Raw genomic sequence first — 16,369 nt, 5'->3', positions numbered from 1 at the left:
TTTATATTGCACTGATAAGATCAGTGTTAGACTATGGATGTATTGTGTATCGTTCAGCATCTAAGACATTGATTGGTGAAATCAATAGAATGCAGGCTAAAAGTCTGAGGATATGTTGTGGTGCATTTAGAACATCTTCAATACCAGCATTACAAATAGAAACAGGAGAAATGCCCTTAAGCCTTAGGATTATTAAGTTGAGTATGGCTTACTGGATTAATTTAAAGGAACATGATGTATCACACCCCACTAAGAAAGTTCTTAACGAAAGTGTTGGGAATATGGTAGATCCCAGATTTGTAGCTTTGGTTGGGATGGTAATAAAATAGCAAACCAATTGGAAATAGATGGTATCAATTGTAGTAAGACTGTGCCCCTGGTAGGAACTCCACCTTGGTTGTTTTGTTCTCCTATGGTAATTATGGAAACCAAAGAGATAGCTAAATCTGGAGGAGTGTATCAGAATGTAGAGCAATATCTAGGAAGTATGTATTATGATACAACACAGGTCTATACAGATGCATCTAAAGATTCAGAGGGTAAAACAGGTATTGCAGCATATATCCCTGATCACAAAATCTCTATTAAAAAAGAGAACATCAGACCATCTGTCCATATTTGCAGCTGAAATGACAGCTATTATTATTGCATTACAGTGGATAGAAGAAGCTAGGCCCCCTAAAGCAGTTATTTGTTCTGATTCAATGTCATCTCTCACATCTATACAGAATGGAGAATCATCATGCCGACAGGATTTATTGAATGAAATTAATAATATCATATTTGCAATCAGTCAACAGGGAATATCAATCCAGTTTGTATGGGTACCTGCTCATAAAGGAGTTGGTGGTAATGAGGAAGCAGACAAGCTGGCAAAAGAGGCAACTAAGGAAGAGGAAGTTCAGTTAAACATTCCTCTCAGCAGATCAGAAGTTAAGGTAATCATCAAACACAAAGTTAACTTAATATGGGAAGCTGAATGGGATAAGGAGAAGAAAGGTAGACATTTATATAATATACAAAAGAATATCCTAAATAACAAACCTATGTACCCAAACAGACAAGAGGAGGTTTGGTTTACAAGGATGAGAATAGGCCATACTGGTTTGAATAATAGCTTACATGTTGTAAATAAACATCCAACTGGAAAATGTGAGTTTTGTGGAATGAGAGAGGATAGATCATGTTCTTTTAAAATGCTTAAGATTCTCCAGACAAAGAGAAAAGCTAAAGAGGGAAGTGAACGCAGCCAAGAAAGCCTTCTCTTTAGACACCTTATTAGGTGAGCCTAGATCAGGAAACATCACTAGTGCTGTCATCACATTTATCAAAGAAACACAATTAGCAAATAGGATTTAGTTGGTTGTTTTGTGTTTTTTTTTATTTTTTTTTATTTATTTATTTTATTATTTTTTATTTATTTATTTATTTTATTTTATTTTTTATTTTTATGATTTTCCTTGGAATAACATCCAATTGATTGCATCTCAGTCCAGTAGATGGCGGTAATACACTTTGCCTGTAAACTGCCATAAAACCTGACAGAAGAAGAAGAAGAAGAAGTTGACACACACATGTGCCGTGGTGGAAGGGTGCGTGATTTGTTGTTGCGGAAAGTGGGCTACATTTTTGTTCTCCAGGACTCTGATTTTTAGTGAAGTTTGGCATTTTATGGAACAAAGCTACGGAAATGCCTAAAGCAAAGAAGTCAAAAGGTGGTGGTGGTGGTGGAGGAGCTGGAGAAATGATCGGACTGGCTGAACAAATGCTGCAATCAGATATGGTTCGACCGCAAGGCCGAGTAAAGAACAAGGATCAGGTAAAGATTAAAGAGAACGACGACGAGTACGTTGACGAACGTTTGTCGCGGAAAATCCTGGAACAAGCACGCATTCAGCAGGAGGAACTTCAAACCGAATTTGGATTGACACCCGAGAAGAAGAAGCCATCCACAGTTTTGGGTAAATTATGGTCCATATGAAACCAGGCTACCTAGCTAGTTAGCATGCTAGCGGGCTAAATAAGTATATCCAGCATTTGGTTTGTACCTGGCTGCATCGGTTATAAGGTGACAAGGTCAATAGTCAGAACATGTAACTTTAGCTTTCAATTGTTATACTTTTAGATGGACTTCAGTGTTTTCACGTTGTGCGCTGTTTACAAGACAAATGACCAAAATACTGTTTTTAAGTTAATGGTCACTGAGTGTGTCTGTGTGTGTCTCCACCTGCGCATGCATCACCCGCGCATGCATCAAATAAATCTGACCAACAGCGGCTATAAACAATAGTTTTTGCACTTGTGTTATAAAGAATGCAGTCTGACTTGCCATGGTAACAATGGGTACATGGTCACACACGAGCATGTTGCATTGTACTCTTGCCTTGTACCCAAATTTTATAGTAAACTCCCTGTGTGTGCATTCTCCAGGCCCTAGCACCCAGGATGGAGACTCGGATGAAGAATGGCCAGCTCTTGGAGCTGCAGGAGCCGGTGAGGACGAGATGGCAGGCGATGGTGTGGTGGAGGTGGACCCAGAGGATGAAAAAGCCATTCAGATGTTCATGAGCAAAAATCCCCCTGTCAGGTTGGCCAAAAACTGCTTACATGTCCTTGTAAAGATTTAAAAAAAATCTAATTGGGTCATTCCACGTCAATTCAACCAGGGCCCACACACTTAGGTCTCAAAAATTCAGAAAAAATGACCAGGTGTACCTATGTTACCCAGGAGACACACTGTAAAATTTATTTTATGTAAGCTCAATACTTTCCAAGATACAGCCAGTTTTACGGGGGGGGGGGATGTGGGTTTTTTTCGGCCTCTAATTTTTGTCAAAGTTCACAAGCCCATAGAGCAAGAACTAAGCCATGTAGGAGGCTCAAATTTTGCACGCTGGTACATAAATAGGAATAGTATGTAAGTATGTAAGGATGTCCCCCTGTAAAACTGGCTGTGTCTTGGAAAGCATTGATCTTACATAAAAGTAATTTTACAGTGTGTAAAATTATGGGTGCTCTGGTTGTATTGACATGGAATGACCCAATTGTGATTTTTCTGACAGATATTGCAGTTGCAATATGATTTTTGAATGTCAATTCATTGATTCAGTTCAATATTCCAAATGTCTCTCGAATTTGTGCCAACCCTGATTGGTGAGCATGCCCAGTGCACAAGAAGCACAGCACCCCCCACCGACTATGAAGCTCACCAATCAGAATTTTTAGAAGTGACATAGTCAAGGAGGATGAAATGAATATAAAAGTCAGAAATGTGACAAAATTAACTGTGCACGATTACTTGTAGCTTTTGCGATTAGGTAATTGCGTTGTTTTATACTACTATTTATATTACGATTGCGATAATTGTGCAGCCCTAAATTCTTTCCCTTTGCCTATGCTTTGGACGAAAATGTCTATTAATAAACATGAACATGGTAAAAAAAAAAAGCAATGTAAACAAATTGTCTGGAGTTTGTCGTGATTGTGTCTCACATAGATTTCTTTTTGTTTGTTTGTTTCTGTAGACGGACACTAGCTGACATCATCATGGAGAAGATCACAGAGAAACAGACAGAGGTGGGAACAGTGATGTCAGAGTTGTCAGGACGACCCATGCCACAGCTTGACCCAAGAGTGATTGAGGTTTACAGAGGTGTAAATAAGGTGAGTTTCTGCCATCAATTCTGCCCTGTCCGACGTCACCTTTGATATACGTCATAAGAGATTTCCCAAAAAATGTTAGATTTTTTTTTTGGCGTGTTGTAGGGCATCACAAGCAACAAGCTGCTGGTTGTTGTGTCTGTTACACCAGAAGGCCTGTTCCTTGTACCTGACCCTCATATTCAGGACCGATGTTGGATTTTTCATTTATTTATGTATTTATTTATTTATTTTGCTTGGCAAAATCAGACTTAAACGTGCACCTAGTATACAAAGCACTTGAGTAAAGATTACTTGAGAGTAATCAAGATTTAATTTTTTGGCCATATAGCCCAGCCCAAGTTGGTGCTGAAATAAGTAAATAAATGAGGAAAGGTAAATTTGGTCTCTGCATTTATCCCAATCCGTGAATTAGTGAAACACACTCAGCACACAGTGAACACACAGTGAGGTGAAGCACACACTAATCCCGGCGCAGTGAGCTGCCTGCAACAACAGCGGCGCTCGGGGAGCAGTGAGGGGTTAGGTGCCTTGCTCAAGGGCACTTCAGCTGTGCCTACTGGTCGGGTTCAAACCGGCCCCCCCCCAAAAAAAAGACCTAGTTCTAATCTAACAGAATGTAATTAGTAAATTAGTATTTGCAAGGACAGTCATTTGATCCCTCATCAGTTAGTTAGTTTATTTGTCCTTACATAGGAAATTTGTTTTCACATACCATACAAGCCTCACAGACATGAAATACATAGATACACAGTCACGGTTCTTCACCCACCACCCTGCCACCACATACCCCACCCACATATATCACAACAGCCCACAAACAGCACATATACATCACATTACACAGATACAAACAGGAAAACCATCACCAGTTGACATTACAGAGGAATGAGGGCAGCACAGTGATCCATCACCGCTGTGATCTGTTGTTAAGTGCTGCTATTGCAAAGGGCACAAAGCTTTTCCCGAAGCGTACTCGCTTCCACCCCATAGCCTTATATCTGCGTTTTGATGGAAGCAGAATGAAGAAGGGATTGAGGGGGTGGGTGGGGTCATGAGCGATGGTCCGTGCTCTGTTCTTGGTGAGTGTGCTGTTGAGGTCTGATAAATTAGGGGTGGGGAGGCCTATTGCTTTGGCTGCGGTATGGGTGATCCGTGTGAGTCTGTTTCTGTTGGCAGCAGTTAGCATGTTGAAAAAGCAGGGAAGGCAGTAGAGGAGTATGGGCTGGACTATGCTTTTGTACAGGAGGAGCAAGTGACCGGGGGCAACAGAAAGTGATCTGAGCTTACGGATGGCATAGAGTCTCTGTTGACTGTGTTTTTGTATGTCAGTGGTGTGTTGCTCAAAGCTGAGTTTATTGTCCAGGGTGAGTCCAAGGTTTTTGAAACAGTCCACTATTTCTATGGTTTGGCGTGTTGTAGGGCATCACAAGCAACAAGCTGCTGGTTGTTGTGTCTGTTACACCAGAAGGCCTGTTCCTTGTACCTGACCCTCATATTCAGGAACGATGTTGGATTTTTCATTTATTTATTTATTTATTTATTTATGCTTGGCACAATCAGACTTAAACGTGCAGCTAGTATACAAAGCACTTGAGTAAAGATTACTTGAGAGTAGTCAAGATTTGTCTCAACACCTCTTGTCACCCGTTTCATACCATTTCAGGTTCACTCACAGACTGACTTATTCCATTTAACAACTGCTTTGATTACTCTTTTTTAATTTTCATCTCACTTTCCCTGATTTCATATACACCCTTGTATATGAATGTCATAATGTTCAAGTGTACACCAAAGCAAAGGGGTTTCAGGTGAGGCAGTCCCATGGATTGTGATTAATTTCATAAGAGTAACTAAAAAAACAGCATAGAAGCTGTTTTGCGTTACTTGACACATTTGTACATGAGTGTTAAATTGCTTTGAAGTCCAGTTGGCTTATGCATTTATTAGATTGACCTATAGTTTGACTGCATTATGCTTCTTAGGTTTTATGCAAGTACCGCAGTGGGAAGCTTCCCAAAGCTTTCAAGATCATCCCAGCACTAGCCAACTGGGAACAAATTCTCTACCTGACAGAACCGGAGTCTTGGACTGCTGCTGCAATGTATCAGGCCACCAGGTATGTTTGTGCGAGACTTACCAAAAACAGAGTTCTATTTGATAACGGGTATTTCCAGTGTATAAGCCGCATGACGGTGTATTTATTATGCACACACAGAAATAGAGAATGTGTATTGACTGCACGTATGTATTATCAAATAATCACAATCAGATCATGCTTTAACTGTAAAGAAGGATAAAGAAAAGGAATACATTCCCAAGTATAGCCTGCCCTTGTCTACCTGTACCTCATAGCTGAAGAAATTTTGCTAAATCAATGTATATATCTGTTATATATGATGTATGGATTGTGATTGGTATGAGGATTGTGGTGTTGGAAATTACTTGATGTAAGATGTGTTGTGTCATGAACCATGAGTGCTGTTCTGCCTTGAATCAGAGCTTTGCCAGTAGGGAAGGGAATACCGCTATTGCTTTATTGTACAGATGTCATCTTTGAATATTAAAGACATATTTGCCAATTTGCTATATTTGAAGCATGTTTTCGTGAGCAACTAGTACTGGCATAATCTTCAAATTAATTTCTCATGAAGGGTGTCCACAGGGTTTTAAAAAGTATTAAAAAGTAGTAAATGAACTTAGCAAAAATTAAGGCCATTAAAAGGTATTAAAATGTAGTAATCGGGATTTTACAGGGTATTAAATTTCGCAACAAATGTTTTAAACAATAAATATCCAAATCGCCACTCCTTTTGTATGCATTGCTGCAAAATCTTTACTTGGTCAGTAGGCTAGTCTAATATCACGGGCGAAGTAATACTAAGTAATCTTTCACTTGCACATAGGCACAACACCCAGTCATCTTGACGTTGTTTTGTTTTTGAGTCAGCAACTAAGTTCAAAGTACCAAATCCTCACAGACCCTCTCATTTTTCAGAATATATACCTAAAGGTTATGTTATATAGGCCTAATCACTCACAACACACTGGACAAGCCCGGTAGCCCAAGCAAATCGGTGCATACGATACAAGCGAATCATTGCATAGTAATGCTAACATTTTGATTATTTGTTAAGATTAAAGTATTATTCCAAATCAGATTAGTCGCGTCACTTGACAGTGAAGTTAGTATGAGGTCAGATGTTTAAGTTAAACTGCTTACATGTGACGTTTATTTGTAAAAGTACATGTTCTGAACACTATACAAAGAGAAATAGGCACTTTTGCATCATTCTGCTTGCTTCTGCTTGCTTCTGCCTACGGTTTTGCCACATTGAGATGGTGCGTCAAAATAATACCTGGAAACGTTGGTGTCTAGGCCGATGACCGTTCAAAATAAAAGTTTTCAGCACACAGAAGGTAGTTGTGTGAGCTGTAAATAAGTGGGATAATAGACTCTGAAGTTTACCTCCAAAAAGGACCCAAAGCTGTCATCTTTGCCTATATAAGGAGATCCTGGAGATAACCGAAGCTAACTACTTATTGCAAGTTAGCTCCCATGTAGCAAATAGCTCCCATGTAGCAAATATCAAAGTTCCCCGTCTTAACATACCAAAAATCACAAAACCCACTCGAAGTTGGATGACAAAAGTGTGTAGGGTAATACGTCTACATTTCAGACTTCTTTGGGTTTTTGCAAAATTGCAAGTACTGGTACCCAGATCTACTCATATGGGCAAACATGACAGTTTTTTTTGTAGGGGAACTTCAGAGGTCTCTACAAATAGGATAGAATCTGATTGAATAGAATCAGATGGGTATGAACTGAAATTCAAAATCAATTAATTTCATACCCCCTGATCAATATGTTAAACTAACTGCTTCAAATTTGGCTAAGAAAGGTTTCACCGATGAAAATCACTGTGGTGAAGTTTTACATTCTTTTGTGAAGGTATTAAAAAAGGTATTTAAGGGTATTCAGGATACTTCAGGATTTCTGTATATACCCCGTCATGGTGTATATGGTCAAACAAAGCACTAGATTTCGACACAGACTCTGTACTGCTTTTTTAGTACATTCACTTCAAAAATTACATTAGGTAGTAAGGCATAGATTGCTTTTTTTCTAGTCCTGGAGTCATTGCATATGTTTTAAGAGGTAATATTGTTTTTGTCTTCTGCAGGATATTTTCCTCTAATCTGAAAGAACGAATGGCCCAGCGCTTTTACAACTTGGTGCTATTGCCTCGAGTACGAGATGACATTGCTGAATATAAACGACTAAACTTCCACCTCTACAGTGCCCTCAAGAAGGCCCTCTTTAAACCTGGAGCATGGTTTAAAGGTGAGACCCTATACACAAACCACTGCAACTGATCTGGATTGCAACAACCAATTCACTCAGCTGTGGGTAGAGTACAATACAAACCACACGGTGGCAGCATTGCTCTCTACCCAACTTATAAATATTACAATGGTGTGTCAATGTCAAACCACGGTTCTGTCTTTCCCCAGGTATATTGATCCCATTGTGTGAATCTGGAACCTGCACTTTGAGAGAGGCCATCATCATTGGCAGTATCGTCACCAAATGTTCCATCCCAGTCTTGTACACCAGGTATGGCCTGTTCAGTGTCATTTTACAATAATGTTTTAGATGTTTACATTTTTACAATACATTTTGCAATCTTGAATTGAAAATCAAGCAATAAGAAAGCACAGTACTTTAATCCATTGAATAGATGCAGAATGTTATCATTTATTTGTTTGTTTTTTTGCTTGTCTACAACTTGCACTAGCCATGCGTATTAGTAAAACTAGACTAGATTTAAAACCAAGACGTTATCTAAGAAGTGCTTGGCAACCAATGAATATTTCCACTGTATCCATTCATTGACTCATTCTATCTTTCTTGAAGTGCTGCCATGCTAAAGCTGGCTGAGATGGAATACAATGGCGCCAACAGCATCTTCCTGCGCCTGATGCTGGATAAGAAGTACGCACTGCCCTTCCGTGTTCTGGACGCCCTGGTGGCCCACTTCCTCTCATTCCGCAATGACAAGAGGGAACTTCCTGTATTGTGGCATCAGAGCTTGCTCACGCTCGCTCAGCGCTACAAGGCTGACCTGGCCTCCGAGCAGAAGGCAGCACTGCTGGAGCTGCTGAAAGTGAAGACACACCCGCAGATAACACCTGAGATCCGGCGAGAGCTCCAAAACTCTGAGTCACGTGACCAAGAGACTGCCATGCCTGTCATGGCCATGGACTGAACATGTTTGTTCTTGTGTTTTTCTTTCATCAACCTCTTCCTGTAATTGAGTTCAACAGTCTGCTTGACTGCAAGTTGGAGAAATGTGTTGGAGAATATGAGTTATTGTGCATGGATATGTATGATTATACATTATCATATGCAGGGAGGAACTTCACACTCGCCACTGGTCAATATGAATAGGGTTTGCATTTTTAAGTGCCTTTCATTGAGGTCAAAAGAGGACAATATGTAGTCATATCAGTCAGTTGAAGACCAGTTGCCGTCTGTGTGAAACTGCTTCTGCCTTCTGCCCTGTTACCAATAATAGAGTGAAGAATAAATGACAACATGACCCTTTACTCAATGTTGCTTGACCTACTAGAATATTATTACTATTAGAAGATGCCATACTTGTATTAATGTGTAATATTTCATTGGTAATTCTGCTTTAAATTGTAATGGAACGTAAAGAAACACCATGGAACGCTGCCCATGCGACTGCTGAGAAAAGTTGAAGGGCACGAGGACCAGTAAAATTCTAGCCTGCCTTGAGTGGTGTGGTGTATATTTTAGTGTTATTCGCCAAAGTAAAGTAAGTGGTTAAATAACAGACGACGAAAAAAACAATTACTAACCCTACAAGACGATTTAGGGTTTTCTTACTACGTCGACGGCGAATATTTGTCTGACTTGCTCAAAGGTTATGGCGCGGCTCTGTTAGCAAGTGATTAGCGGGCAATGTAGCTTGCTAATGTTGGTACAAGGTTAAACATTTCACCATTTGATTTATTCGTTTAAGATTAACGTTAAACATTGAAGTCTAATGGAGTTAATGTGCTACGAAAATGGAGGATTTGATTCGACCTCTGCCAACGCATCAGATCCCAACAACCCCTACATACGCGCCTCCTGCGACCCTGTTTTGACAAGGGATCACCGAATTTGGAGAAATCTTCTTATATTAGAAAAGCTCAGCCAGACATCAGATACTTTCTTCGGCTCTGTTCAAACGGACATCCAACCTTATATGCGACGAATATTGGCGGTGTGGATGTTGCAGGTAGGCCTATGGAACAAAATAATCTGCTAATTATAGTTTTGAGGACATTAGCTGCGGTTACACGTTAACCTAGCTGTAAGCTGTAACGTTACCACTCATTTGATAGCTGCTAACAAGAATGTGCAGATATTTTAAAATGTTGCTGCTTTATGGACGTTTAGAACTAAACTCAGTGTTTAGAACAAAATTCAGTTCACATAATAGTGTGTTATGTTTAAAGAAAGTTCCCCTATTTCCTTCTGTGGTTTTCGGTATATACCCCCACACACAGGTTTGTGAGGAGCAGAAGTGTGAAGAGGAAGTATTCCCACTGGCAATTAACTACCTGGACCGCTATCTGATGCGCTATCCCATTGAAAGGGGCCACCTACAGCTTCTCGGGACCGTCTGTATGTTTGTGGCCTCTAAACTCAGAGAAACTGTTCCACTAAGTGCATCCAAGCTTTGCATCTATACTGACAATGCTGTGTCAATCCCTCACCTCCTGGTAAAGTTTGCCAAAGATAAAACATACTTAATGTTAATCTACTATAATGTTTTCCAAAGTATTGTTAAACCTAACCATGGCTCCCACAAGTGATGTAGTTTAAGTTATGTAGTGTTGAGGTGTTTACAGGTATTACTTGTTTTTAACAGCACTGGGAGATGATTTTGGTATCCAGGCTGAACTGGAATCTTGCCATAGTTTTGCCCTCTGATTTCCTGGAGCCTATTCTGGCAGGTTTGCCCATCATTCCGCATGACCTCCATGCTCTACGCAAGCATACTCACTCTTACATTGCTCTTGCTGCAACAGGTAGGGTATCATCCTGTCGCCAACAGTACTCACTTGTACCAGGCAGGGGGAAACAACTATCTGCCTTTAAGCATACCATTGAAACACCCTGTTAAAACAGTAATGAGAGTACAGCCCCATGGGCAGTGAGGATATCGCATTAGAAAAAAGTGGGTGAAAAAAATGCAATGATGTTTCCCACCCTGTCAGAAAAGAATAACGGGCATGTGGCAGCCATATTGTGAGATGTCAGCGCATTCTTTTTCATGCTGGGTCATGGTAATCCTGCATTGTGTGCCATGAAAGGCTCCTGTCTGCAGCTCTCTTTTCCCACAAGTCCCTGCAGTTAGCTGGAGGCTGCGCTGGCAACAGTGCTTCAGCCACATAAGTATTAGATGTGCTGTCACACAATCTGTCAGACAGGTCCATTTGGCTGTCTGCTGTCTGTGGCTGGCTCTTTTGTCTGAAGGCGTTCCTTGCATACAGCCTAAAGGCAGGGAGTGGGTCATTGGGCTGTGGGAAAGCCTTAGCTTTTTAGCTGTTCCTTTTATCTAGTGAAGGTGAATAGACACTTGCAAGATTTTCCTTCTCTGTAGTGCTCAGCAACCTTTCAGTAGAGGCTAATTACCCCTTAGTAACACTGATGTCATCTATGGTTGCCCTCTACTCTTATCCTCAGCACAGAATTATGGTTAACCTTCGTGTCTCAGACACAGTGATGCACTTTATGGCTTTCATAAACAGTGAGTAAGTGTACTGAATATGTGTCTTTCATCTTGTTTTCAGAGTTAAAGTTTTCAGTCTTTTTGCCCTCTGTAATCGCTTGTGCCTGTGTTGCATCTGCTGTTCGGAGGCTGAAGCTCTTGAGTGGTGGCCTGTCTTGTGACACTCTTCTGCAGCTGCTGGCCAACACCTTAGACACAGATCTGGTAAGGGAATGGGCTTTAGTGAGAGAGAACCTTGGCAAGTAAATGTTTGTTTACAGTATAAAGTATATCTTTCTCTCTATGTACAGTACCCTCCAGAATTATTGGCACCTCTGCTAAAGTTGACTAAAAACCGGTATAAAAAATAATCTGTTGGTGATTTATTATTATCTCACAATGAAAACAAATAGGAAAAATCCAACCTTGAAGGGAAGCAAATTTATTTTGAGAAAAAGGAAACATTTTATCAAGAAATAAATATTTTTAACAAAAACAAATGTTGCTCACAATTATTGGAACCCCTGAAGCATTTTCCTATCTAATTTCAATTTATTTAAGTTAATGAGAGTGTCTGTGAACTTTCAACTTTCAGTAGTTATGACTCTTTTTCACTATGGTATGAAAATAGTCACACAGAGGCTAAATCCTCTAGTCATTATTCAACATCGGAAAGACAAGATAACACACTAAACTTAAATAAAAGGAAAGTGTGTTGACATTTGTAAGTCAGAGAATGTCTATGAAAACTAAGTACTTTGTTGAAAATGCCTATATTTACAGTTAAAATAATGATTAGAAGGTTCTAATAATCTGGAAATGTGACAAACATGCTTGGACAAAGACCCAAGGTTATCTTGCCCCCACATACAGTTTGGAGGATGGTAAGATAGGCAAAACATTCCATAGGAACCACTGTTGGAGATCTACATAAAAAGGTATTATCTTGGGGTCACCAAGTCCCCCAAAAAATATTCAAAAGTGACCTCACTGCTAATAGATTATTTAGAGGGCATGCCAGGTAAAAGCCTGTCCAGTCATTTAATTACAAATGTAAACGGCAGGAGTTGCTAAATGGTACAGTGACTTTGTCTGGAAGTGTGGTCTATTGTCAGATGAAATGAAAATTGCGCTCTTTGGCTAGAAACACTTTAGGTGTGTTTGGCATACATAGAAGAATGACTATACTGAAAAGAACCCCATGCCTAATGAGAATTATGGTGGAGGGGCTGTGCTATTGTGGGGCTGTTTTTATTCCCAAAGGCCTTGGGAACCTAATTAAGGTGCAGGAAAAACCTGAACATTTTCAAAGGAAATCTGTCAATCTCTGCCAAGACACTAAAAGTTGGTCATGACTGGACCATTTGTCAGGTCAATGAACCAAAGCAAACATCCAGATCAAAACAAATATGGTTTACTGAACACAAAATCAAGCTTCGGCCATTGCCATCTCAGTCCCCTGATCTAAACTCCATAGAAAAACAGTGGGGTGAGTCAAAGAGGATAATGCATAAGTGTGGACCTAGGAATCTGGACGATCTGGGGAGATTTTGTAAAGACGAACGGTCTTAAATCCCTTGCTTTGTATTCTTCAACTTTATGGGTTGTCATAGAAGAATATTACAAGCTGTTATTGGCAAAGGGAGGCTTAAAAAGGTATTACAAGCAGGGGTGCCAATAATTATGAGTGACGTGTTTGTTAAAAATATTTATTTATAAAAACAATTGGCCTGCCATATCACAAATGAGAATCAGACTTATCAATTACTCCCGGTGCCGACTTCTGGACCAAAATGTGCAAAAACATCTACCTCATGACAAAGAATAGTAATCTACAACTAATACAATACAAGGTTCTTCACAGATTCCACTTCACTGCACATAAATTGGCTAAAATGGGGTTTGAAACAGGATCTTTGCACTCATTGCACACAAAATAACCCAGATACATACATTCATGCGGTTTGGCATTGCACTCCAATCAACCACTTCTGGGTGAGTGTCACAAAATCTCTCTCTTCCATCTTTGGCTGTCACATCCCAGCATCCCCTTCCTTATGCATACTTGGTGATACATCCACAGTCAATTTAAGCAACTCCTGCAATAAAACACTGCTGGTAGCGCTGACTATCGCCAAGAAAACAATCCTCATGAACTGGAAATCTAAGAAAAAAGCTCACATCACTCATTGGAAAAACTTGTTAACAGACTATATATCATTAGAAAACCTATCAACTACAAACTTAATCAGGATACAACCTCTCCTTGGTACCCCTTTATCACCTACTTACAGTCCTGACCCTCTTTGCCTGAGTTCCATCTCCACACGATCATAACACACTTCATCAACAGATACACATATCATGAACACTAGGCAGGGGAGGGTAGCTGGAACTATTATTGTTATTATTATTATTATTATTATTATTATTATTATTAGTAATATAAATAGCATCCCCTTCTTTCCCTCCCCCTTTTATTTACATAACTTTACTAATTTCACTCTTTCTCTCTGCCTCTCCCATCGTTATTCTGCGGGGCCCCATTGGATGGCTTGGGAGACTTCGGTCCTGGCGGGTCGCTGTGTGGTTTTGGCATTGGTTGGGTCCTGTGGGTTATCTATTGGCCCTGGGCCCCGGTGTGCACCCTCCTCATGCGCTCATGCACCGCGCCTTGTCCTGGAAGCACACAGCACGCTTTTACTCTCTTTTAATCGCGACTACATGTTAGGTGACATACATAAACAAAAACTACAAAACAGGCTAGGGTAAGAGTGGAGTGCAGGTAGATGCCTCATCAGGTGTCTATCTGCATGCCTCACTTATTTTAATGCACACATTGAGGAGGCATACATCTTACACAGGGTAAGTGTGGTGTGCATGGGGAAATCCTGACAGATATTCACCATGCATGCCCACTTCTTTTAATGCTACACTCTAGATAGACCCCTCAACCTAGCCATTCACATACTGTACATATTTAGGTCAAGAGTGGCGTGTTGGGTGAAGGTCTGGGGGCGAGGTGTGGTTGGTCGTGGTAGTGGGGGATGTGTGCATATGCTGGGGGCCTGGGGCGATGGGTGGCACACAGGTCCTCCCCTCTGTCAGCTCGTCGCAGTATAACTGCAGGGGCTGGGTGGAACTGTGGCCATTAATGGGTGCCCAGGTTGGCAATCAGTCAGGCAATCAACCAGGCAATCAGTTATTCCTATTATTATACTTATCATTAATAGAATAATTACAACTCCTCTCCTCTGAAACCCTCCTTCTCTATGTTCCAGCTTCTCTCCTCCTGGCCCAACAGCAAAGCCAGCCTTATACATATCGCACACACACACACACACACATACATCCTCACATACTCACTACCCCTCACCCCCATCCCCACCCCATCCCAACACCACCTCATTCACACTGTAGAGCTACCATCCCATCCCCCTTCTTTTTCATTCCGGTCATCAATTTCATCCCTGATAATCATATCTGTAATCATCCTGGACGCAAATCATCCTTAGCCTTTCTGTTATTAATGTTATGTTGTTATGTTTGTGGAAGCCAAGTCAATGTGCATGTCGTAGTGTTGCATTTTCTGTAATGTCAATGATGTTTGCAAAAAAAAAAAAAAAAAAAAAAAATAATAATTATTTCTCTATGAGATTTTCCTTTTTCTCAAAATAAATTTGCTTCCCTTTAAGGTTGGATTTCCAAGGTTTCCCTATGTTTTTCATTGTGAGATGACAATAAATCACCAACAGATTATTTTTTATACCGGTTTTTAGTTAACTTTAGCAGAGGTACCAATAATTCTGGAGGGTGTTATATCTAACTATTGATCACAGCTATCAAGCATTAAATCTAACATTTTGTATTCGTTCATTTGCCAGTTTTAGTTGCATTTTATTTTCCTTTTTTACACCTCTTATTCAGAATGCACTCTGCAGCTGTTTTAATCAGCTAGAAGTTGTTTTGGACCTTAGCTTGCCCACCACAGCTGAGGTGAAGTCTCGAGCCAACTCTCCTAACTCAGAGGTCAGCAACACGCCTACAGACATACAGGATGTCAAGCTGTCTTCACTGGGTTAGATCTGTAATGTCCACCACGGAGAGTTTTGTCATTACATCTTTGGGTCTCTGATGCACTTCAAGTGACGTGTTTGTCAGCCATAGTAAGTGGAGTTGCACACAGTGGAGGGACTAATAACTATGAGATATTTATGAAAAACAGTACAAAAGCAGGAGCCTATGAATAAGAATTGAGACATTGAGGAGTTAATTTCCTGTTCCTTTAGATAACTTTAAATCAGTTTGTGATTTTAGTTTACTATAGTTTTACCAACAGGTTTTACTTTTTATGTGTACCAGTTCACTTCTTTGTAGCTTCACATTAGATAGTTGTTCTTCAATGGCTGCACATTACTGTATGCACATTAGAAAACATGTCTGGGAAGTGTGATCCGTGTGAACATGTTCTCTGTAGCAGATGGTCTTCACTGAAGGCAAATATTTGTATTGTGTTTCAGCCTGTGCTCTTGGTAAACATTTGATCTTTCAAAAGTACATGAATTCTTTCTGAAATGCTGCTCTTCTATGTTTGCTCTGTCATTATATATATGTAATAAAATGTATCCAAATGAATTTCCTGTTTGAATCGCTTCCTTTGGGATAAAGGTGTGTTCTGTAACTTTTAGAGTTCTGTCTTGGGCTCTTGTCATAGAGCTGATGGCTGATTTGTTTGAGATTCATTAAAAGTAATGCCAACTGAAGCAGAAACCAGGTTGGCAGTTTTTTTCATGCGCAAGATGAAAGTAGATAAATAGATAGATAGATACTTTATTGATCCCCAGGGGAAATTCAAGTAAAATAAAACAGCCATAAAATCACCGTACTTCTTTTTCTGAGACATGCCTGTTTTCATTTTT

The 16,369-nt window shown here is 40.1% G+C and overlaps 2 protein-coding genes across 2 annotated transcripts; both read left to right on the top strand.

The window, feature by feature from the left end:
- Window positions 1–1,562: 1,562 nt before the first annotated feature.
- On the top strand, window positions 1,563–9,275 carry bysl (bystin-like). The gene is made up of 7 exons (XM_048255912.1): window positions 1,563–1,961; window positions 2,431–2,587; window positions 3,525–3,663; window positions 5,646–5,779; window positions 7,845–8,005; window positions 8,176–8,278; window positions 8,579–9,275. Exons 1-7 carry the CDS (start codon window positions 1,691–1,693, stop codon window positions 8,928–8,930), a joined length of 1,317 nt encoding a protein of 438 aa, XP_048111869.1. The 5' UTR covers window positions 1,563–1,690; the 3' UTR covers window positions 8,931–9,275.
- A 104-nt stretch (window positions 9,276–9,379) lies between these two features.
- On the top strand, window positions 9,380–16,085 carry ccnd3 (cyclin D3). Its single transcript, XM_048255914.1, has 5 exons — window positions 9,380–9,971; window positions 10,243–10,458; window positions 10,608–10,767; window positions 11,533–11,675; window positions 15,378–16,085. The coding sequence occupies exons 1-5, from the start codon at window positions 9,735–9,737 to the stop codon at window positions 15,531–15,533; spliced, it is 912 nt and encodes a 303-aa protein (XP_048111871.1). The 5' UTR covers window positions 9,380–9,734; the 3' UTR covers window positions 15,534–16,085.
- Window positions 16,086–16,369: the final 284 nt, after the last annotated feature.

Source organism: Alosa alosa, chromosome 10 (assembly GCF_017589495.1).
Source record: "Alosa alosa isolate M-15738 ecotype Scorff River chromosome 10, AALO_Geno_1.1, whole genome shotgun sequence".
In the NCBI taxonomy this organism is placed as follows: domain Eukaryota; kingdom Metazoa; phylum Chordata; class Actinopteri; order Clupeiformes; family Clupeidae; genus Alosa; species Alosa alosa.
This window is presented reverse-complemented; position numbering and strand designations above follow the sequence as displayed.

Coding starts and splice junctions, on each gene's coding strand:
- bysl (XM_048255912.1), top strand. CDS start 1,691: ATGCCTAAAGCAAAGAAGTCAAAAGGTGGTGGTGGTGGTGGAGGAGCT. Junction 1,962..2,430: donor GAAGCCATCCACAGTTTTGG/GTAAATTATGGT, acceptor TGCATTCTCCAG/GCCCTAGCACCCAGGATGGA. Junction 2,588..3,524: donor AGCAAAAATCCCCCTGTCAG/GTTGGCCAAAAA, acceptor TTGTTTCTGTAG/ACGGACACTAGCTGACATCA.
- ccnd3 (XM_048255914.1), top strand. CDS start 9,735: ATGGAGTTAATGTGCTACGAAAATGGAGGATTTGATTCGACCTCTGCC. Junction 9,972..10,242: donor TGGCGGTGTGGATGTTGCAG/GTAGGCCTATGG, acceptor CCCCACACACAG/GTTTGTGAGGAGCAGAAGTG. Junction 11,676..15,377: donor ACACCTTAGACACAGATCTG/GTAAGGGAATGG, acceptor CCTCTTATTCAG/AATGCACTCTGCAGCTGTTT.